At 47.4% G+C, this 22378-nt stretch overlaps 1 protein-coding gene across 3 annotated transcripts; it reads right to left on the bottom strand.

Moving 5' to 3' along the window:
- Window positions 1-8184: 8184 nt before the first annotated feature.
- On the bottom strand, window positions 8185-20639 carry pdgfab (platelet-derived growth factor alpha polypeptide b). 3 transcript variants are annotated; one of them, XM_061303571.1, is made up of 6 exons: window positions 20070-20636; window positions 19519-19618; window positions 18125-18277; window positions 16995-17185; window positions 10118-10250; window positions 8185-9193 (listed from the first exon to the last, which is right to left on the bottom strand). In XM_061303571.1, the coding sequence occupies exons 1-6, from the start codon at window positions 20136-20138 to the stop codon at window positions 9180-9182; spliced, it is 660 nt and encodes a 219-aa protein (XP_061159555.1). In that variant the 5' UTR covers window positions 20139-20636; the 3' UTR covers window positions 8185-9179. The 3 variants fall into 3 exon arrangements, with proteins under 3 accessions (XP_061159555.1, XP_061159558.1, XP_061159556.1); XM_061303574.1 differs by lacking the exons at window positions 8185-9193; window positions 10118-10250 and adding an exon at window positions 16734-16873 and having other exon boundaries at window positions 20070-20639; XM_061303572.1 differs by lacking the exons at window positions 8185-9193; window positions 10118-10250 and adding an exon at window positions 16734-16876 and having other exon boundaries at window positions 20070-20639.
- Window positions 20640-22378: the final 1739 nt, after the last annotated feature.

A 22378-nucleotide genomic window follows, 5' to 3' on the forward strand; every position in this document is an offset into this window, starting at 1 on the left:
AACGTTAAACATGCCTTGACCACCGTCAAAACAAAGACTTGCTGGCACAGCGCCGGGCACTGGCGAACTGGACGTGCAAATTGATAGCTGGCAAACTCCTCATCGGAGGACAATTAGCAATGACGTGCATGCCGCTTGCTTTCCAAAGGGCGTCTTTGCAGCAGAAAATGACATCTGGCCCCAAAGCAGAAAACAAAATGAGACAGTTGGCTTTCATTGGTGCCAGCTTAGAGAACGTAGCTGTGCTTTGAAGAGTGTAGAAATAAGGCTGAAATCAAGATTTCGACAGAGGTGGAGCCACCCTTATTTCATTCCAAAGCATCCAGGTGTGTCAGGTCTGTGCTGACTTCGCTTCCTGAGTCGGTCGGTCGTTTGGTGTCTTCCGTCCAGCCAATGCTCAAGCTCCTGATGGCAAATCACCAATGCGAGCAAGGAGGCCATTACTCTTCTGGTGGGCGGTGGCGTGGATCAAAGTAAACAGCGATAATGCTTCCGCCACAGTTAATAATACTGCCTGCCACCCAAGAATGTTGGCCGGGGATGGCTACTCTCGACCTCACACACACACGCACACACGCACGCACGCACACACACACACACACACACACACGCACACACACACACTGCACACACTCTAATTGTAGCACTTGTGATTTATTTGATGTGTAAAGGAAAACTGGCTTTGCCTGCTGCACTCCCCCTTAAAAACACTCTCGCACAGGCACACACACACAGACTTTGAAATGACAACACACACTTGAGAACCTAAATAGTGTACTTCCTCAGACACCTACTCTCAGTAGTTTGCTCTTGTTCATTCCATTTAACAGTCGATGGATGACCTGTCAGGCTTCCAAAGGCGACACCTTTTTGCCACAAGTTAGGTGAAGCAAGGCTTGAATTAGACCAGTGCTTCTCAAATAGTGGGGCGGGCCCCCCTGGGGGGGCGTAGTGCGATACCAAGGGGGACGCGGGAACATGTTTTTCTTTTGGCTGTATTAGATTAAAGGGTAATTACACATCCACTGCAGTAGGTGGGGGTGGCGGTATCACTGGAAGAGTATTTGCTCTACAGCAGCACTTTGAATCTGTTCTGTTACAGACTAAAAAACACTGTTATTAATAAAGTTATTCTTTATTGTAAGTTGATCTTTCTTTTTTATTTATTTTTTGTTTTTCCTTTAATGTTAATAACATGGGGGGGGGGGCGCAAAATGTTTTCTTCTTCCTAGGGGGGGCGTCACAGGAAATAATTGAGAAGCACTGAATTAGACCAACCTTACAGTTTGAAAAATTTTGCTAGTTGCCACCGTTCTGTTCAGTGCTTGAAGGCAAGTCTTGAAAGGCTTGGGTAGTTTAAGGGTTGGTTGCGCTTCGGGCTGTGTTGTTGCGTTTTACTTCTACTTTCAAATTCTGATCAAAGTGAGCATCAAAGCTGCCGTATTTGTTGTTAGCAAGATTTTATCTCGTTTTGCTGAAAAGACTTTGATTGGTCCATTCACGTCGGAAGACAGATGGAGCAAGCAGATTACATTCACGTGGATGTAAAACGCCCGCTTAACATGACAATCATGACCTGCCTCGATGAACGTGTGTGCGGGACTAATGTTTGCGATGGATTGCCACTCACCGAGTCGAGTGAAGCCCCGTGCCGAGCCCGCCACCATCGGCCTTCTCCTCCATCAACCCCTGCTGCCCTAATACACCAAATGCTGGGCGGCAACGATAACCGTGAGACTACCCTGCATCCCAAAACGAGCCCCATTCTACCCGGTCACCTTCCCGAAGCTGCTTCACGGCTGCCAAATACCTTAAATGCATCATTAGCGGGGTCGTTTGTGTGAACGGGGTGGGGGTGTGCTTTCGTTTAGGGACAGGTTGTGAAGACGTGAAAGTGGACAAAGAGACGCATTCATGAGTGGCCCCCAGGACAAAGTTGGCTGTCGCCGGCTTCAAAGGCCAAATCTGCCTTTCCTCAAAAGCCAGAGGCCATTGAGAGGAAAACATCAGGGGGGCAGGGGGGGAGGCTCCACTTACCAAGGAAGCGTATTTGGGCTGCACTGAAAAGAAATATTATTTTTTTCTGAAAACGTTGGTTTTCTACATTGAAAACTATAGGTAGGGTAAAAAAGAATGGTCTCTCACATAAAAAAGAAAAAGAAAAAAACTAACGCAAGTTGAAGAATACTTTTTTGAAAAGTGGGCATACTGGAGTTGGGATATTAGTTGCAAAATGTATATTTATTTATTTTTATAATATTTTAAAGATACGATTTTAGCAAATTTTGTTTGTTGTAATATTTAATAATGCGATATTTCTCTGAATAAAAGTCTTCATAATATGTGAAAAAGTTGGAATATTTACCAATCGGTTTTGTTTTTTTCTTCAAAGAGCTGCTACCTGAGAAGGAAAAAGCAGATTAGACTCCACTGCCAAGCACAGGTGATCCTCTCACACAAGCACATTTTGTATTATCAGTCAACATAAATGGGGAACAAAATGCACTCTACCGTTTGAGACCCTGAAGGAATGGGTTCGAAATACAAAAAGTCCTGCCTAGCTACAAAAACAGATATGCTCAAACCTCATTGAATAAAGTACATAAGCAGACAAGTACGTATATTCACATATTAAAGCAATAAAAGAAACATTTTAAGCATATAATTATACCTACACAACAAATCAATAAAGAAGACATAACTAGACATTTTTGATAGGTGGTAATGACAAAGGTTTTTATAACTTTATCATATATATTTCTGAGCACTTTGAAATAACAAATGTTTTTTGATATATTGCCTGAATAGCTTAATGACCCTTAAGGAACTGTTTAATGCATGCCTGATGATTTTCTAAACCACGGACACTGCCAAAGTCATCTAAAAATGTTCAGTACTTGATTATATCTTATGTTTTGACTAATGCTAGACGCCAGTTTTCGATTACTACTGAACGTTCTGGACAGAGGGAAATATTTTGCCTAACAAAGAAAAGATATGGTTGGAAGCATGATTGAACTAAGAATATGATGACGTAAGCAAGTACACGGAGTATCAAAAGAACACGAGAGAAGGGACTCGTATGTGAGATTGCTGTTTATGGACTTCAGTTCAGCCTTCAACACCATTGTGCCATAACGTCTCATCTGCAAACTCGACAAGCTGGGCCTCAGTACCTACCTCTGCAACTGGCTACTGGACTTCCTCTGTCAGAGGCCACAGGTGGTATGTGTTGGCGACAAAATCTCCGCCAGCATCACGCTGAGCACAGGGGCCCCTCAAGGCTGCATGCTCAGTCCGCTGCTCTTCCCCCTACTGACGCATGACTGCACTGCAACCTACAGCGACAACCGCATTGTGAAGTTCGCTGACGACACGACTCTGGTGGGTCTCATCACCTAGGGAGACGAGACTCAATACAGGTTGGAGGTTGACCTTCTGACCACGTGGTGCAGGGACAACAACCTCCTGCTGAACGTCGACAAGACCAAGGAGACTGTTGTTGACTTCCGGAAGGGTCATACCCAACACCTGCCACTGACCATCGACGGTAGGGGTGTAAATCGCGGGTTTTGTCACGATACGATATCATATCGATACAAAGAACTACGATACGATATTTGCAGATATCTTAAAGCCTGCTGCGATTCATTCACGATATATCGCGATATAGTGCTCTACGATCGATATTTTTTTTTTAAAATGAAAAATATAGAACAATATCCTGATTTATAACAATTCATACGCAAAATCAACAAGGTACTGCAAACTCTTTATTTAGGAAATTACAAGAGTATTGTAGTATACGAAGTGCTTATTTTAACACTGAACTTTGATGTCGTGTCTTTTCTTTAAATGTGCGGCGAGATTTGTGCTCCCTGAATATTTGATCACCGCATGGCAGGATTTACAAACTGTACGCGTCTTGTCCGTTGAGCCATCTTTTCTTTGGAATCCAAAGTGCTTCCAAACGAATGACTTGAAGCCTAAAGGGGAGCAGATTTCCTCGTCTTTTTGGACACTAGCCATAGCACCAGCCCAGGAGCCGCGTACTAGTTGTCGACTCCCCTTTCACGTGCAGCAACGCCGCGCACTGCTCTCGTCACCGTGGGATAGAGAAAATGTAATTTCGGTTTCTTTGTGTGTCTTGACATGTGAAGAGATTGACAATAAAGCTGACTTTGACTTTCTGACTTTGAATAAATAATAAGAGTGATGAATAAATAATAAATAAACAGATAACCCAATAAATAAGAGGAGAAAGACGGAGCAAGTGTGCATACAGCAGACAGTAAGCATAGCGCAAAAGTACAGGACACTACGCAGAAAGGGGGAGAGAGTTCAGGATCCTAACAGCCTGGAGTATGAAGCTGTTGGTGAGTCTGGTGGTGCGGGAGCGCAGGCTCCTGTACCTCTTCCCAGAGGGCAGAAGATCGAACAAAGAGTGAGCGGGGTGACTCACATCACTCACAATCGCGGTCGCCTTGCGGGTGAGATGGGAGGTGTGAATGTCCTTCAAAGTCAAAGTCAAAGTCAAGTCAAAGTCAGCTTTATTGTCAATCTCTCCACATGTCACAACACACAAAGAGACCGAAATTACGTTTTTCTCTATCCCATGGTGACGAGACACATAACACGATAGACATACATGTACGCGACACAATATAAAAACAAGAAGGCAAAAATTCAAACAATCAATAGTAAGAGTGATGAATAAATAATAAATAAACAGATAACACAATAAATAACGGAGCCAGCAAGCATAGCGCAAAAGTAAAAAAAACATCATAAACAAAAAGGCACAAACAATAAATAAGAGTAATAACAAATAATAAAATATAATAAGAGCCAGTGTGCATTCAGACAGTTCAGACAGTAAAAGTACAGGACGCTACGCAGAACGGGGGAGCGAGTTCAGGATCCTAACAGCCTGGAGTATGAAGCTGTTTGAGAGTCTGGAGGTGCGAGAGCGCAGGCTTCTGTACCTCTTCCCAGAGGGCAGAAGCTCGAACAAAGAGTGAGCGGGGTGACTCGCATCACTCACAATCGTGGTCGCCTTGCGGGTGAGATGGGAGGTGTAAATGTCCTTCAAGGAGGGGAGCGAAGCACCAGCAATCTTACCAGCCGTGTTCACTATGCGCTGCAGGGCCTTCAAGTTGTAGGCAGTGCAGCTGCCACCCCAAACAGCAATACAGCTGGAGAGGACGCTCTCAATGGTGCTACGGTAAAACGTAGTCATGACGGCTGGAGGAGCGCTCGCTCGCTTGAGTTTCCGCAGGAAGTACAGGCGGCGCTGGGCCTTCTTCGCCAATGATGCGGTGTTGGTGGACCAGGAGAGATCCTCACTGATGTGCACCCCCAGGAACCTGGCGCTGCTCACTCTCTCCACAGCACCGTCGATGGTCAGCGGCAGGTGTTGGGTGTGACCCTTCCGGAAGTCAACAACAATCTCCTTGGTATTGTCAGCAGAAGGTTGTTGTCCCTGCACCACGTGGTCAGAAGGTCAACCTCCAGCCTGTATTGAGTCTCATCTCCCTTGGTGATGAGACCCACCAGAGTCGTGTCGTCAGCAAACTTCACTATGCGGTTGTCGCTGTGGGTTGCAGTGCAGTCATGCGTCAGGAGGATGAAGAGTAGCGGACTGAGCACGCAGCCTTGGGGGGGCCCTGTGCTCAGCATGATGCTGGCGGAGATTTTGTCGCCAACACGTACCACCTGTGGCCTCTGACAGAGGAAGTCCAGTAGCCAGTTGCAGAGGTAGGTACTGAGGCCCAGCTTGTTATTGTTTGTGCCTTCTTGTTTCGTTTACTTGTATGTCCATTATGTGCTATGTCTCGTCACCGTGGGATAGAGGAAACGTAATTTCGGTTTCTTTGTGTGTCTTAACATGTGAAGAGATTGACAATAAAGCAGACTTTGACCTTGACAAACAAACAAAAACATGGTAAGTACAAACTTTGCATAGTCAGGGAACATTAATAAATCGATGATGTCACAGCCAAAAGCTCACATAATTCCGTACAAAATGACAAAATTTAAAGAATGATGAATAGGCGGTGTGCAACAGTGGGCGCAGTGCATGTATGTGCAAGAATGGTTTACAGGAAGGACACTTGGAGATAAAACCGGTAGAGGTGCCAGAGGAAGAGCGGCAGGAGGAAAAACAACCAAGAACCCGGCCAAAGGTGATCGCCAAGGCCGAAAGACGGGATGGAAGACAACAGCCCCCACACACATTGAATCGCCCATAATCAGCACCCACCCCCACGGAACCAGCTCTCACCGAACCAGCACCCACTCCCATGGAATCAAAATCTCCTGCGAATTTGCCACACCCCAAAGACTCATCACCCATCAAACACGGCCCACACCGGCATGTGCAACTGAATATAAGCTGACCAAAGAACCTTGAACGTTGCCTTTTCTGAATGGAGACTTTCTGCTCTTGAGCATGGTTGCATGGAAGGCCCAGCGCTGTATTGTTCTTTCCTGAAAACCTGTGTAAGTCTAATTTCTGCTTCAGTGTCTTAGCATTTTCCTAAATCTGAAGAAATCAAACAAGCACGCAGTGAGTAAATTGGAAAACAGGTGATTGGCAATGGCTTTTGCCGTGAGGCTCCCTAAATCAGGGGTTTCAAACTCATTTTTTTCGCGGGCCGCATTGTAGTCGTAGCTTCTTTCGGAGGGCCATTATGATAAATGTATGAGCACCTCATATTATACACAGTAAAAGCTACAAAACAAACGCGTTTTCAAATCAGACAAGTAAAAACTGGTCAATTATTTAAAAAAACTGATATTATTAAAAGTGAAGACAATTTGCAATTCTAGTAATGACACACAAATTTGATACACAATTTGTCTTCGCGGGCCACATAAAATGATGTGGCGGGCCGTATCTGGCCCCCGGGCCTTGAGTTTGACACATCTACCCTAAATTGTGGACCAAAGATCCAACAACCCCCCTACCCCCCAACCCTAACACCCCCCCCCCCCCCGACCCCTGACCCACCGTGTATTATGACTAACTAGCAAGCGGCCCAATCACTGGAGTAGTCCCAAAATTCCGGCGGTCTGTGTTGGACACCGGGAGAACGCCTTTGAATTTGCCAAGCGCACACACACGCTAGGGGTGTAAATCGCGGGTTCTGTCACGATACGATATAATATCGATACGATATTTGCCAATATCTTAAAGCCTGCTGTGATTCATTCACGATACATTACGATATAGTGCTCTACGATCGATATAGAACAATATCCTGATTTATAACAATTCATACGCAAAATCAACAAGGTACTGCAAACTCTTTATTTAGGAAATTAAAAAGTGCTTCTAAACGAATGACTTGAAGCCCAAAGGGGAGCGAATTTCCTCGTCTTCTTGGACACTAGCCATAGCACCAGCCCAGGAGCCGCGTAGTTGTCGGCTCCCCTTTCACGTGCCTGCTCTGCTCACAACACAACACGCCGCGCACTGCTCCCGGAAAGAGGAAGCGAGCAACAATGAACTGGATTTTAAAATAAAGTTGCGTCTAATGTCCGACGTCAAAAACGGGCGATATAGATCGATGTTTACGTTTAGCATCGATGCCAACAAATCGTAGAGCATTATATCGATTCATCGATGTGTATCGATGAATCGTTACACCCCTACCACACGCACACACACCACCTCTTTCTACCTTGTGCGCCTCCCGGTCTTTCCCCCTCTGGCATTGCTGTTGATGAAAGCGTGTCCACTTAGCACGGCCCCGCCAATCCCACACCCGACTTCTTATCCACATCCTGAGTTGACGGGCTGTTTTTTTGAAGGTCGGAAAAACAAATGTTGACTTTGGTCCTTCAAGACCTTTCACAATTGTGGACTTTGTATTATTTTGTTTTTTAGGAACAGAGCGATGGATGCCTATATTGCCACCTCTGTGCTTTTGAGCGCATTCCAGAGTTTGTACTGTTCATTGGAATAGCGTGTTTGCATAGAACATTTTATTGTCATGAAAGTTTGGGGGTCGATGCCCCCTTGAAGTGCGGTCACGCTCGTTTTCCATGTCCATCTTTTTCCACTTTTCGGTCCGCACCAACAGCTGTCAGCACTTTTGGCTTTTGCCATCGTCTTATGAGCGCGTGGGAATTTTTCCCATCTTCGATTCATGCTGCTTCAAATCAAGACTCAGACAACAATTTATGAACAGAAATAGATTTATTGTTGAACATAAATAGATAAGTTAGGATGACCACCATCTTTATCCAATAGGAAGGATTGTTGTGTTTTCTCTTTGTAAAAAACAACAACAGCAACAAAAACACTTGAATGAATTTTTTGTTGTTGCTGTTTGGATGGCAAGGAAAACCAAACAGTGGCGAGACACGCGGTGGCGTATAAATAAGGCCCAGGTTACGAGTGTCGGACTTTGCCCGGTCGTGGCGCTTTGACGGTGGCTTGGCGGGACCGGCGTTGGCGAGCGAAAGTTGCCATTTAACGTGCTTCCGAAGCGGGGTTGGGCTCACGGCAAGCTCGGGGCCGCTTTCGTGTTCTGCTTGTTCTGTCGTTCGTGAACTTTGCTCTGTGTGTGTGTGCGTGTGCGTGAGTGTGTGCGTGTGTTACAGCAGACTGGGCGGGCCTGGTCCTTATCAGCATTACAGTGATATGGCTGAAAAATAACTTGCCTGCATACAATTCCAACAGCGTTTTTTTCCCCTTGCCCAAATGGATTACATGCGGACATTCAATAACCAATGAAAACTGAGTGTAATATATTTCATAGCAAAAATAAAGCATCTTCCTGCGACTGGCTTTCCCGCATCTCCTCCCATCCTTGTCCAAAGAACACGCAAGAGAGAATAATAAAAATAGGATGCAGAAAATTGGACAAGTTCTCTCAAGCGTCCTCAAGTCCAAATAGTTTGAAAAGAGCGTCCGGGTGGCCGCATCGACCGTTGCCTTGCCGCCCAAGAGGGGCGGGATACTTTTCCAGCCCCGCAGGGAGGTCAACCGACGCCGCTTTTCCTTGTCTCCCATTGCTCCATTGCTTCGTCACGGGCTCATCTTTAATGTCATTTGTTTTTAAAGGGGGCAGGGGGGTGGGCATAGCACCTTTGGCATCATTGTTTCTTAGTTCGTCCGTCTTTAAGGTAAAAGTTCCTTGTGTGGCAACGATGAGCCCACACTGCTGTCCTCACCTCATGTCCACTGGAGGGGGGAAGCAGAGAGCCAAATGTTAGAACGCACCCACAAATGAGACAGTTGGCTGAAAATTGGCCTCATAAGGTAGAATTCTCCATGTGGTCGCTCTACACTTAGAATTCAAAACAAATAGGTTATCTTTCTATTATTTCCATTTCAGGAGGCTAAAACATAGAACATAGAAATTGAATTGAAAATAGTCATTACTTTTTTCATAATAACAAAACTATCTAGACTACACTCAAGATGACATTGTTATTGTACCGTGAGAAAAACTGAATATTATATATGATTAAATTATTCAGCAGGTTTTATACGTCACTAACTCAGCGCGAACTACGCCCATCCCAGCACCAACCGGGCAGGTCCAGCAGGAGACAATAAAGGTATGGCAGGAGAAAGCCAAGCTGTGAAATCTTGCTGCTCCGTAGCACAGTGTACAAAGGACAACAGTAGCCTCTTTCTTCTCCTGACATGCGAGTCACAGAAAGGCTTGCCATTGGACTTGATTGATGCATCGAATGTGCCCAAACGACTCCACAAAACGTGTGGCAAACATTTTACGGAGCACTGCTTCCGCCATCTGGGACAATGCAAATATGGAGCTGAAGCAGGACGATGTCTCTTTAGCGTCCCTCGGGATGGACAGCAAGCAAGTCTATTTTTGAAGTTATTCCTTTCAGTCTATAGCGGGCTTCCTGGAGTTGTTAGCTTTGAAGCTAACAGCTTGCTTGATGCGACATTGGCACGAGAGTGCGACTCATGAGACAAATGTAAACCAACCAACGAGCTGTCATGTCATTATCAGCCGGAATGGACGAAAGTAACCCCAAAGCGACACAACGTTTAAACTGAAGCAGAGCAAAGATGAACATGGGAGTGAAAAGAGCCTCACTCAAGTGCAGCCGAGAGACAGGTAAGAGGGTTTACCTGTTTCTGCATCCGAGTGCTCCGCGGCGGAGGCGTGATGCTGCGACGTGCACACGCACTCCAGGTGGTCTTCTAACCGTACCAAGACCTCTTTCAACTTGGGCCTCCTTTTGACATACTCCACCTTGGCGACCTGAAGGGACGAGGAGAGTAGAAAGCTTGGTCATTGTTGAGCAGAATGCTGCAGCCGAGGTCAGCGCTCAACTGGGTGCTATCTGAGCTGTCCTCGCAAGCCGTATCAACCGAAGAATCAACGCTTAGCTGCGGGAGCAATACTACGGCACAAGGAAAATATTTTGTTCCGGTAGGACAGAGTGGGAAATCCCCTGGCCACTGTATGGTTCAACTGGAGGCCTGGAGCATTCGCTTCTAGGCACACACACAAAATCGCCCACCGTGTCCCGACATGTCAACTGATACGGAAGCACGAGGACACCTGGCCATAAAGACTTTTGACCAAGTCCTGAAAGGCGTCTACCCTGGAGAGACGAGCCCAAAAGGTGCAGCTGGGGTGTAGGTCTAGGAAGGAGAAGGGCCATTCAACCCCCAGACAGATTTACAGAAAACAGCGAGAGAACGGTCCTTTCTGAAACGTAGCAAAGAGCAACAAGTGCAGGAATTTGGAACCTTCGGCCTGGAAGCCTTCTGATTGGAGCTGTACAGACAAGGCAGCTTGCATAAGAGGGGAGGCGGCTCTGTGTGCTACAGGCAGGTAACTTCCACCTTCATCACCCAGCCCCCGGGGGGCATATGGAAACAATATCCCACTACAGCTCAGCGCAACCTAACCCAAGCCAGCCATCCTCCTGCTTCACCTCATCTCAAGTTCAGTTCACTGCACGGGAGAGGATATGAAGCCACAATCCTCCGCGAGAGACTTGCTTCCTCCGTCCCGTGGTGGCCCACTCCCCGGCGGGGAACGGGTCAGGCAGACGAGAGAACGTAGTACGTCTGTCTGCTCAAACAAAGCACGTCAATGCTCACAAAGCACAATGGCACTCATGCTGACGCTGTGAAGTAAAAGCTCAGGGAGGCTGCCCCAAAGTGTGTGTGTGTGGGAGGGGGGCTGAGTAAGAACCGGTGGAATGCGTTGAGCAAACAGAGGACAATGGCGTTTGGCCGGGAGATGCTCGTTTGCCATTATGGAACCTTGACACGATGATGGGCGACGAGTCATTCTGCCGCATCCTTGCTGTGATGGGATGGGATGACATTCATGCGTTACCTATTAACATCAAGTTTCTAGGTTACCCGCCGAAGGAACGCAAACACGAGCCAGATAAGGGCACGGAGACCGTGTCAAGGGTTTATTGTTGGGAACAAAACATGAGAACAGTATGACGGCCTGGCATTGATTAACCTGGAAAAACAGTGTCAGATGAGACCTCTTCCATCCTGACTCACAGGTTTCCACGGAGATTGTTGCAGGCAGGACGGCTTTCGGGGAACCGTGTTTGCCATTTTTGACTTTCCGCTATTGAGCACTCAATGGACGGCTATTTAGGCGCAGGCGGACGATGTGAATGGTCAACTTTTTGAGTCACTTTCAGCACCAACAATGTCACAATAGCACACTCCATTTTTGCTTCAGGGGGCAAGTCATCAACACCAACTGACAAAACTCCTACTGATCAGTATTTTTGCATCAAGTCTCTTTGACTTGTTGTTCCCACAGCAAGGCAAAAAAGGATTCGGCCTTCATATTGGTGTGAATGAGGGTGTAACCATACTTTGCTTAAACAATTTCCTGCACCACATACTTTGTCCCGTGTTTCTTGTGAAAGGTGTTAACAGGGAAGGCACGCACGATTTATTTGGTGGGCACTTTTTGGCACCGAGTACAAAGGCTCCTTATCCGGCGCAGAGTCAATGACTTCCCACATAAAACAGACATCAGAAAAGAGACCCCCATGCTCCGACGAGTGGGCCCCTACACTCTTTGTATAAATCAAACTGAAAGCCGGGGCCCTGAGAAAGAGTCCCTGGAGTGGCTTGGGGGAATGATATCTGATCCGCGGGGTTGGGGTGAGACCGGGGGCTCTGGGAAATGCACCCACTTTGCTTAGCCCCCTCCCCCCCCCCCCCGCTGTGTGAAGCCAATTGTCCTGCTCGCTTTTAATTGGGAATTCCCTGAGCGCCGATGAGAGGATGACAGAAGGGAAAGTTGTACTCATGCCTTCCAAGGAAAACAAAACGAGGATGTGGATGTACATCAAGAGGCTTTGAAGAGGGACAAAAACATGGAGCCAAAATAAATAAAATTGCGGGTCTGTTTAGAGCAGCGGTGGGCAAACTACGCCCGCGGGCCACATCCGGCCCACGGGACCGTTTACTCCGGCCCGCCAACCCTGAATAAATTGTATTATTAAACATTTTTTTTGGTCATTTTGTCTGAAATGACTGCGTTTCCCCAGTAGATGGGGAACCGCTCGCCTGCGCATTTACTACCGAAAGCCGTGTCAGAAAGGTCGGTGCACACTCACAAGTACGTACTCACTTGTACGGACATGGCGCACTCGCGCTCTATTTGTATCAGTCCCGAATTAGAGCGTGGGCTGTGACGACAGCATTTTTGTAATTCGCGCGCTGAACTTTCAGATACAGTTTTACGCTAAAGTCACCCACAAACCTTCCCCTGGAATCCTTCTATTAAAATGAGTCGCCCAAGGAAAAGCAAGGTGGACACAGTGCCGAGTGTTTAAAAAAAGAGTCGCCAATTTGGCTCGACGTACGCGACGTGACGTTCAGCCACATCAACATCAACCCGTCACAGATCGCGGTAAACGGACCAACACCTCGGATCTCTCCTAAGAATTGCCACAACAAATTTTACTCCAGACTATGACGCACTAGCAAAAAAGGGCGACCAACAACACTGTTCCCACTGAAAATGAAGGGGAGGCTCTCAAGTTTGTTGTAAAAAAATGCATTTTGAATATGATTTGTACACATAGCAGGGATTGAAACTAGCGACCATTCTCATTTTCAAACAATGCAGGATGCTCAAGGACATTGATGCACCACCTGTTTGCGACTACCGTTTTTTTCCATGTATAATGCGCAAAATTTAACTAATTTATTGTCCTAAAATCTGGGGTGCGCATTATACATGGGTACAAAAAAAAAAGTTTTTTTTTTTTTTTTTTTTTTAAATCCGGATATCATACGGAGGCCGCCATTATAGATGCGCTTTCTTCTCTGCTGTTCACTTCAAACACGCTCCATACGAACACAATGCTCTCGTATCAGACGCTTGCTAGATCACCTGCTCGTTTGCTGTCACAATGTACCCTACACAAATCCAAAACATTTCTTCGCTATTGAGTATGCTAGCGAGTGATACTGACCGGCAGAATAACATCCGGTTGTTCCCAAAGATGATCTTTTTTCTGAAATAATTTTACGTTCACGGACTTAAGTAGGAGTCAAAATTTGGGTGCGTATTATACATGGGTACAGGCTTTTTTCCAGCATCAACATGCCATTTTTAGGGTGCGTATTATACATGGGGGCGCATTATACATGGAAAAAAACGGTAATCTTAACCTGTAAAGTTCTTAAGGCTTACTTTAAGGCAGTGCTTCTCAATTATTTTCTGTTACGCCCCCCCCTAGCAAGAAGAAATCTATTCGCGCCCCCCCTCCCCACCGTGACTATCCTAACTTGTCTTGTAAGTCGTAAAATGTTGCACTGTCGCAAACGTGACAGAAGTAACAATGAGAGCGCCACTGCCCCCTGCTGTAGTAAACGCGCAATTACACTTTATTCTAGTACTGCCAAAAAAAAAGCCTGTTCCCCAGGGTCACACGCGCCCCCCCAGGAATAGCACCGCCCCCTTGGGGGGCGCGCCCCACTATTTGAGAAGCACTGCTTTAAGGAAATGTTTCCCGTTTCCTCACCTCTGTTACCAGGTGCTTGTGAGTTAAAACTCTGCTCTGATTTTCAGATACCCCTCACCGTGTTGCCGTTTTGATTACTTTATTTGGATGTATGCTTTCACCGATTCTTCAAGATGATATGTATATTTGGTCAGAATGTTTGCCGTTTGTTGTGATCTCATAAGCTAAACATCTTTCATTAATCTGACCTGCAGGCACTGAAGTCATGGAGACTGTGAATAACAGTGTCGTATTTTATGAGAATCACTGATAGCAGTTTTTAGTGATTTTTTTTTTCTTTCAATGCTGTTAATAAAGGCATTTGTTTTCAAAAAACATGTTTGGAATATCCATGCTTTACTACCTACTAAAGGCCAAAATCTTTTATGCAATGACCTTTACAGGTCGCTTATATTACTTCACACAAACACTACGTCCATCTGCTCCTGGTTCGGCCCTCCGGTCCAAATTTAGAACCCAGTTCGGCCCGCGAGTCAAAAAGTTTGCCCACTCATGGTTTAGAGAATACATTGATTACAAGTGACCAAGCGGGTGGCTCACCGGCTGGGGGCGAGGAAATTAGGCCAGCGAGACAATACGAGCTTGTGCCTCGCAAAAAGAAAGAGTTCAGAGGAACTGAGGCGGCGAGAAAGAAAAGCTGATCTTCCGAGGAGGGTGGGGGGGAGAAGTGCAAAGAGGTGAGACTGCGCTCTTCTTCAACCCGTCTCAACATGCGCTCGGGCTGACGAGCGGCGGGGTTATCACGCACCCCGACAACAAACGTCTGGAGGTGAGCCACGATGCCCGCAAAGACGACTCCTCAAGTATGACGGATCGCCAGATGTGGATATCGGAGGGCAACAGAAGGCGCCAGATCAAATATCAAAGAACCGCCCCCCCCCCCCACACAGAACAATGGAGAAGGTCACCGAGGTGAACCAAGCAGACGGCTGGAAAGGGCGAGCGAGAGAGTCGACAACGATGACTTTATATCACAGTCCAGCGGTGGGCTGGGGAGTGGAGAAATGAAAGAAAGGAAAGAAAAACTGAAGCAAATACTGCATTTTACAGACTAAAAGTCGCTCCGGAGTACAAGTCGCATCAGCCATAAAATGCACAATAAAGCGGAAAAAAAACCATATATAAATCGCACCGGAGTTTAAGTCGCATTTTGGGGGAAATTTTTTTGACAAAATCCAACACCAAGAACAGACATGAACCACCAACAGGCTAAACGATAAGGTATGCTAATGTGACATAAACACAAACGAGGAACTGAGAACGGGCCTGACGTAACATTAACAGTTATCCGAATAACTATAACATAAATAACACCTTTAGTAGCAGTTCAAATTAGCGACTAATCCCTCGTTCATTTAACGCGGTTTCACTACATTGCGAATTTTTGAATTTTGAAAAATTGTGAATAATTTCACATATAAGTCCCTCCTAAGTAAGTCACTCCCCCACGCAAACTATGAAGAAAAAAAACGCGACTTATACTCCGAAACATACGGTAGTAACTGAAACTGAAGCCATCCGGCTGGCGCGGCGGTCGTCGAGCGACTCCTCGGCCTGGACATTGCTCTGCGGCCCACGCTGCGGTGGGGGAGTTTACACATGAGTGAATGAAAACAATCTCCCCCTGAGGTTGAAACGGAGGTGACCCCAGAGGACCTCCAAAGTGACGCCATAGGGATGAGATGAGACGAACATATACAGAGACTACTTTTCCAAAACCCATCGGCCTCACCGGAGGTCCGCGGGGCCTCATCCTGGCTTTCGTCAAGAGTAAAGCCGAATGAGCTTGAGCTACGTCGCAGCCTCTTCACTGCTGGGAGAACAAGCAGAGAGGTGTCGGAATTTGTACATAGAATGCCAGAGCACACTCAAGCGTATGGGTAAGACAGGACACAGAGGCAGAAGAGCCAGCGGTTCATACAGTTGTAGTCTGGTCGTACTAATGATTGGTGTCTTGCCAGATTCACAGGGCAGGCTTTTACAGCACGCATGGAGGAAGAAAGTGCGAGCCATAAACATAAAATACATCAATCAAAGTGTGTTTGGAGAAATGCAAAGTGGCAGCGGGTGTGTTCTTTTCCTCGACGCGGCCTGGTCCAAGCAAAACAAGCGGCAGGACGTTTCAAATACATGCACAAAATGAACGTTTATTCCGAGGGGACGTGAATAGAAAAGAAGCGAGACTGTGCAAAGCTTTTGGACAGAAGAAAAAAAACGGGTCCAGGAAGCACCCCCTGCCTTAGCTAACCTAGGCTCAAGCTCATGATTTTAGGCTTAAAAATCCCCTCCCAAAAATGTTCTGCCCTTTATATCGCAATGGCCTACGTTTGGCAACAAATCCCGACAGCGAGCGGCCACACAACAGTTTGAGTGTATATTAAAGCAGGTAAGGTCCAGGTACCAAATGCGCTGCCCACCAATGCCCCTAAATTGCGATGATGGGAGAGCAGAGACAGTAGTGTCAAGGCAAGGAAGGTTCCAGGCCTGCCCGCAGCTCTGCCGGAAGCTGCGAATAAATATTGCAGCAGACCAGCGTGTCCGTGATCTGAACAGAAAAGGGGAACGTGCACAGAGGCTTCTGGGAACCGTGCGCTCCCCCTAACACCACCCCAACCAAAATCAAATCCTTTCAGTCCTCGGCTCTTTGTCACACGGCGGCGTCTGTCCTCCAGGCTTCCGGACAAGACAAAGAGGGAAACAGACAGACTCGCCAGACAGCCATGAGAAATCCGTTTATGGATTTTGGTGGATGAAGAAGATCGGATGTGGCCACCAACAAGGTTTGGTTGAGTTTAGGCTCGCAGGCCGTCGAGCGGGGTCACCAAGTTCGCTTGAAAGGCTCCAGATTGCAAGTGTGCTGCTGAGATGGAATCCAAATTTGAAAAAGAAGAGAGCGAGGTTTACATTGAATTGGAACGGAGTGAGCTTCCCTTGGCTGGCAAAGTGCAATTCTTGGTACGTTAGCCTGGGGCGCCTACCTTGACAGTGCGGTGGTGCTTGCGCGAGGGCTGGCAGCGCACGTTGCTGGTGTTGCAGCAGCCTGTGCAGCGCTTCACCTCCACACAGGGCGGCCATATCAGGAAGTTGGCCGAGGTGGGGTCCACTTGGCTCCTGGGGATCTCATAGATCACTGTCCGCGTCTTGCACGCCGCCGGCACCGCCTCCTCCACTGGGGGCAAGCAAAAGAAAAGCTCATCTCAAATTTGCCCAAGGTGTGCCCTTTTGGCAGACGACTATTTGATGACTCATTTGTCTCGCCTCGGAAGAATGTGCTTGCTGCTCGGAATAGTCTTCTCCTGAGATTTGAGCACAAACATGTTGCCGAGGGCTTGAGGCCAGACCTCTGAATCGGACGGACGTGAGATATGAAGCCCTTTTTGTGTGGCTTCTGGCATGCTCAACCTCGCCTAGCGGACAACATGAGATCGGAGCAAAAGTGAGCGCGCTGCCATCGGGCCAGAACACGTCGCACGACGCACAAGCTCTCTCTCACTTGTTCTCTCGTGTCCAGAACACACACACACACACACACCATCTCGATCAGATATCGCAGCGGGTGCTCGACATTTGCTGAAGAAATGTGACAGAAGGTCTCGGCAAGCTGCAACTTGACGCCTTGAATGCCTGGAATTTCCACGCTCAAGGACATATTCCTCTTCTGACGCGCGTGTCGCATCTCATCAAAATTCCACCAAAGAGACGAGCTGTGCTGCCATCACAAAGCCCACAAATCTTTGCAAATAGTCTTGAGTGGAGCTCAATTGAGTTACTTTGAACATCTTTATACGATAAATTAGACACGGATATTTATATATAATGGATCTTGAGTGCAGCAGGAGAATTTTTTTTTTTAATTCATTCCTTCGTGAAATCTCTTTTGTATTCCTAATTCCTCTTCAATCAAGCACACTCGATTGTCAGTCACATACTTGAATACAGAAGTATTTGTAACACCGACTGCGGAGCGGACGCCTTGCCTCGTTTTGAGAGAAAGTTTGGGCTCCCATGGGTCACCGTCAATTAGATGCAAATTTCGTCTGTTGGTGGGCCAGGTTGGGGATCCCCCGCCAATGGCTGTCGGTGCGCAGCGACGTTGCGCCAGTCTTACCGATGCTTCTCTTGCGGCGGCGGCGGCCATGCAGCTGCGAGCTCTTCAGGTCGCCATCGTAAGCCGGGTGGCGGGAGGAATTCTTGTGCCGGTGCTGTCGCTCGCGCTGGTCCTTGCGAGGCTCCGAGGCCTCGATGACATCGTTTCCCGTACCTCGTCAAAACAGAAGGTGCTGGTGTTAACGTGGGTGAATGCCCCCCCCCTCCCCCTATTTGGTCCGAATGAAGAGCCAGAGCGCCATCAAAATGAGTTCCCTTTTCAAACGAGAAACAAACGGAATGTTGCGAGTCGATGACGTCGGCGCTGCCCGGCTGAGTCGGCACGTAGACGCACGGCACTCATTTGCCTGTGCCGGTTTTGCTCACTCTTGACCTTTCTCAATGAGCGAGCGGTTGTTTTTGCCCAGCAAAGCCACCCTCTCGGCTCGTCATCTGATAACGCTTGTTTTGGTTGCCGCCCGAATGTTACAGAGGACAGCGCAATGAAATAATAAAGGCCGCTCACATCTCGAGCCGAGCCAAGCGTGAGTGTTTGCGCACCGGGCAAGGCGGGGTCAACCTGTGTGCGCGTAGACGCCTGCGGCCCCTCCGTAAACACGCTGCGTAATTCGTTCGTCATCCCGTGCTGCGTGCTTGAACCCGGCCAGCGAGGAAGCGGCACGGCAAAAGCGTGGGCGCAGGCCCAAGGTGACGCACCTCCTTGTACTTCTCCCGACATCCAAGCAATTACCAAGAGAGTAGCGCCCGTGCAGTGTAGGCCAAACGCGACACCTTGCTTTATGGCAACGCTCATGCCAGCATTCATTTCAAGTCAATTTGGATGCGCAGTCAAACATTTCATGGACACTTGCTAGTCTGTCATTGAAATGGAGAGGACGCGCAATCGGCCACTCACGTCCTAACAACCGAAGTCCACGTCAATGCTCATCTCTCAGGGTTATACATGCAACCAAACAGAAAATATGTGCATCGCTTGTCGTGGCCGCGTTGACCCGAAAGCTAACGAGCAAGCGTGGTGCAAAAACATCGTGCGTACTGTAAAAACACTGTGCGTTGATGCAAATGCGGCTGACAGACAAAGGTTCCTATCGAATACCGCTCAATGCTCAAAATACGGATTCCGTGAATTCTGAGAGACGCGCATCCGGATTCTGCGTGCGAGAAGAGACTTGGCTCTTCTGACTTTGCATCCAAACAAATTTTTGCTTTGATGCCACGTGCACAACTGTGATATTGAGTCCAACACAGTTTTGAGTGGCACGGCTCCATTGAATGAAGTGTGTCCAAAAAACATTTACGCTGACTGCTGAGCATGACGTAACACATTTCTCGACACTGAGGTGGATATGCCGAGCGCTGTGCATACGTCACAAACGTTCATGAGGCGCAATTTACCTACGGAGTCAATTTCGAGTAGCCGCTGGAGGTCGCTGATGCTGTGGATTTCACTGCGGGACAATCTGTCGATCAGCTCCTGAGGAAAGTGCTGCACTTCCTTCAACACCCGCCACGCGAGGAGGAGGTGACAAGGAGAGAAAGAGTTAGAGATGCGTGTGCGTGTGCGGGGCAATTGCAGTTAAAAAAGCGCGTTGGACATACTAAGTTGATCATTACTCATATTTTTGCCTACACCCCCGCCCACCTACATGTAATACTGCATTGAATTGTTTTTGCATGAGGCAGTCTGGCGATGCAGCCAGTAGACGTGCAAAAGTGCGCGGCACTTTGTTGCGCTCGCCCCCGCGGTAGGAAAGGCGCCTCGACAACCAAGCCCACTCGGAGTGCTGGTTGGTGGTCGTCTCTCGGCGACTATTTATATCACCGGAGCCGTACTCGTGAGTTTGCCCACTTGGCTCAGGCTACACACAAAATAGGCGACAAAAGCCCAGAATAACCGGAGCGGGTTGGACAACTCGAGCGCATAGTTATTTCTTGGGGCTGCTTACCTGAGCGGTGGCCAGCAGAAGGTACGTCGTCCACAGCAGGAAGTAGTAATAGTAAATTGCGGCTCTCATCTCCCTTTTAATTTGGAATGAACCCCAGACAAGATGAAACGATCGTGGAGGAGCCGCGCAGTCGCTCCTGACCCCGGCGACCCTCGACCATCCCCTCAGGGCGGGGGAGAAAAGCGAGAGCTTTTGGGGCTGCTTCAGTCGACCTTTGCGTGAATCAAGTGTTGTGTGTGCGCGTGTCGTCGTTGGTGTTTATTGTTTACTCCACGCTGCTCCTCAAAAAGTGTGATAATCCCAAGGAAAGCCAGACGCGCAGTGCACTTGTACTTCACAACCTAATACGCACCTCCCAAAAGGGGAGAAAACCGTAATCCAAAGGAAAAACCTTTTCGAAAATCACGAATGCAACAGGAAGAGGCGCGGGGCGAAAAGTAGTGGTCCGTTGGCGTCGAGGCATCCAAATGGAGTGAGAGCGAGCGAGCGTGTGAGCGGCTGCTTAATATAGAGCGAGCGAGCGAGCGAGCGAGGCGGCGTGCCGTGCAGCTCCGCAACACTTGCGCCTCCCCTCGCGTCTCCCAGATGCTGCTGCGTCTCCCTCCACTAGGGCAGGCAGCTACTTGGCTGATTTAAGGAGCATGTCCTTCCTCCACCAGCACGCGCACACGCACATACACACACGCACGCGCACACACACACGTTTCTCAAACTTCTGCCACAAAATGCTCTTGCAAATGCCATCATGCATGACAAACGTTACGACAGTAGCATACTAAGTCAAAGTGTTCATAAAAATGGAGGCCAAGTGTTCTTTGACAGTCACCACCGTCTGCTCCTTAAAACCACCTCCTTGTGTGTATCCCAATGAACTGAAGCACTGTGAAGTTACTTATAAGTAATTAATAAAGTTTAACTAATTTAAAGGCAATGACAGGTGTTGCAAAGTAGATATTCATCTAAAAATCGAAATTAGTTTAACTGACCTGCCAGGATGAAGAAAATATCCAACTCGTGGCAGGTCAGCAGTTCCTGCTTGAGGATGCAGACTGATAAAGGCGGCAAGCGGACACCGAGTCGGGTCCACGTGCTGGGTTATTCGGTGTTCTCCAAAAAGGCTCCACAATGACTTTGCTGCTTCTTACTTTTTTCCCAATCCAAATTCTTGCCATAAGCAATATATTGGACGGAAATGGAGGCCACCGTGTCAAAAGTTCCAATCAGATTCAATTTGACAACGTACCGTTTTTTTCCGTGTATAGTGCGCAATATTTTACTAATTTATTGTCCTAAAATCTGGGGTGCGTATTATACATGGGTACAAAGAAAAAAAAAAAAAAAATTGTTTTTTATTTATTTATTTATTTATTTATTTATTATTTTTTTTTTTTTTAAATAAAGTCATGGTACAACAAAACCAACAACAGGACTGACCGACAAAGTCGTGGAACAAAAAGACAGGGTGACATTACCAAAGACAGGAACAGAATGACAGTAACACATGCAATGATCCAACGGTGAGCGAGGGGCAGACAGGACTTAAATACAAAACACGTTACATCGATTGAGGTGACACAGGAAGAGCGGGGTGACACGAACAGAAACTATGGCAACCTAGACACATAGCAAAACTGGGGACGAGACATGACAAATCTCCCTCGAAATAAAACTCACCTTTCTTCTTGTTTGTTGTCAATCGCGCATCGCATTCAGCCATCCTGCCCAACACACTTAGTAAAATTCATAATTGACGACACATCGTTTGATGCGATGGTGCAATCCTCGATGGTGTGTTATTGTCAAATATTGTTTGTTTTTTAATCTCCATCGCGGACCGGACGTCATACGGAGGCCGCCATTACAGATGCGCAGAACGGTTGCGCAAGACACGTCAGCTATATAAAGAGCGAGAGTTCAGTTCTCCACCTATTAGTTTCAATTCACAGTTTAATTAGCAGTTTCAATCAGCAAATAACAAAATGCGTATTACAGGTAATATTTTATTTCACAACACTTTGCCTTGTTCCTTTCGTCTCTGCTGTTCATTTCAAACACGCTCCATACGACCGCAATGCTCTTGTATCAGACGCTCGCTCGATCACCTGCTAGTTTGCCGTCTGTCACAATGTACCCTACACAAATCCGAAACATTTGTTGCGGCTCCGAGTCACGACGAGGGGCAAGTTTTGGTTTCCAAGGGTGTTTTTATTCCTCTTCAACGTCTCTCCCATACAGAGCCGCCGTGTGCGCACGGAGCGCGGTGGTGCGTTTAGGGGCAGTCGGAGAAATCAACGCCAACAAAAAAAATG

This window comes from Syngnathus typhle, linkage group LG17 (assembly GCF_033458585.1).
Source record: "Syngnathus typhle isolate RoL2023-S1 ecotype Sweden linkage group LG17, RoL_Styp_1.0, whole genome shotgun sequence".
NCBI classification, from domain to species: Eukaryota; Metazoa; Chordata; class Actinopteri; order Syngnathiformes; family Syngnathidae; genus Syngnathus; species Syngnathus typhle.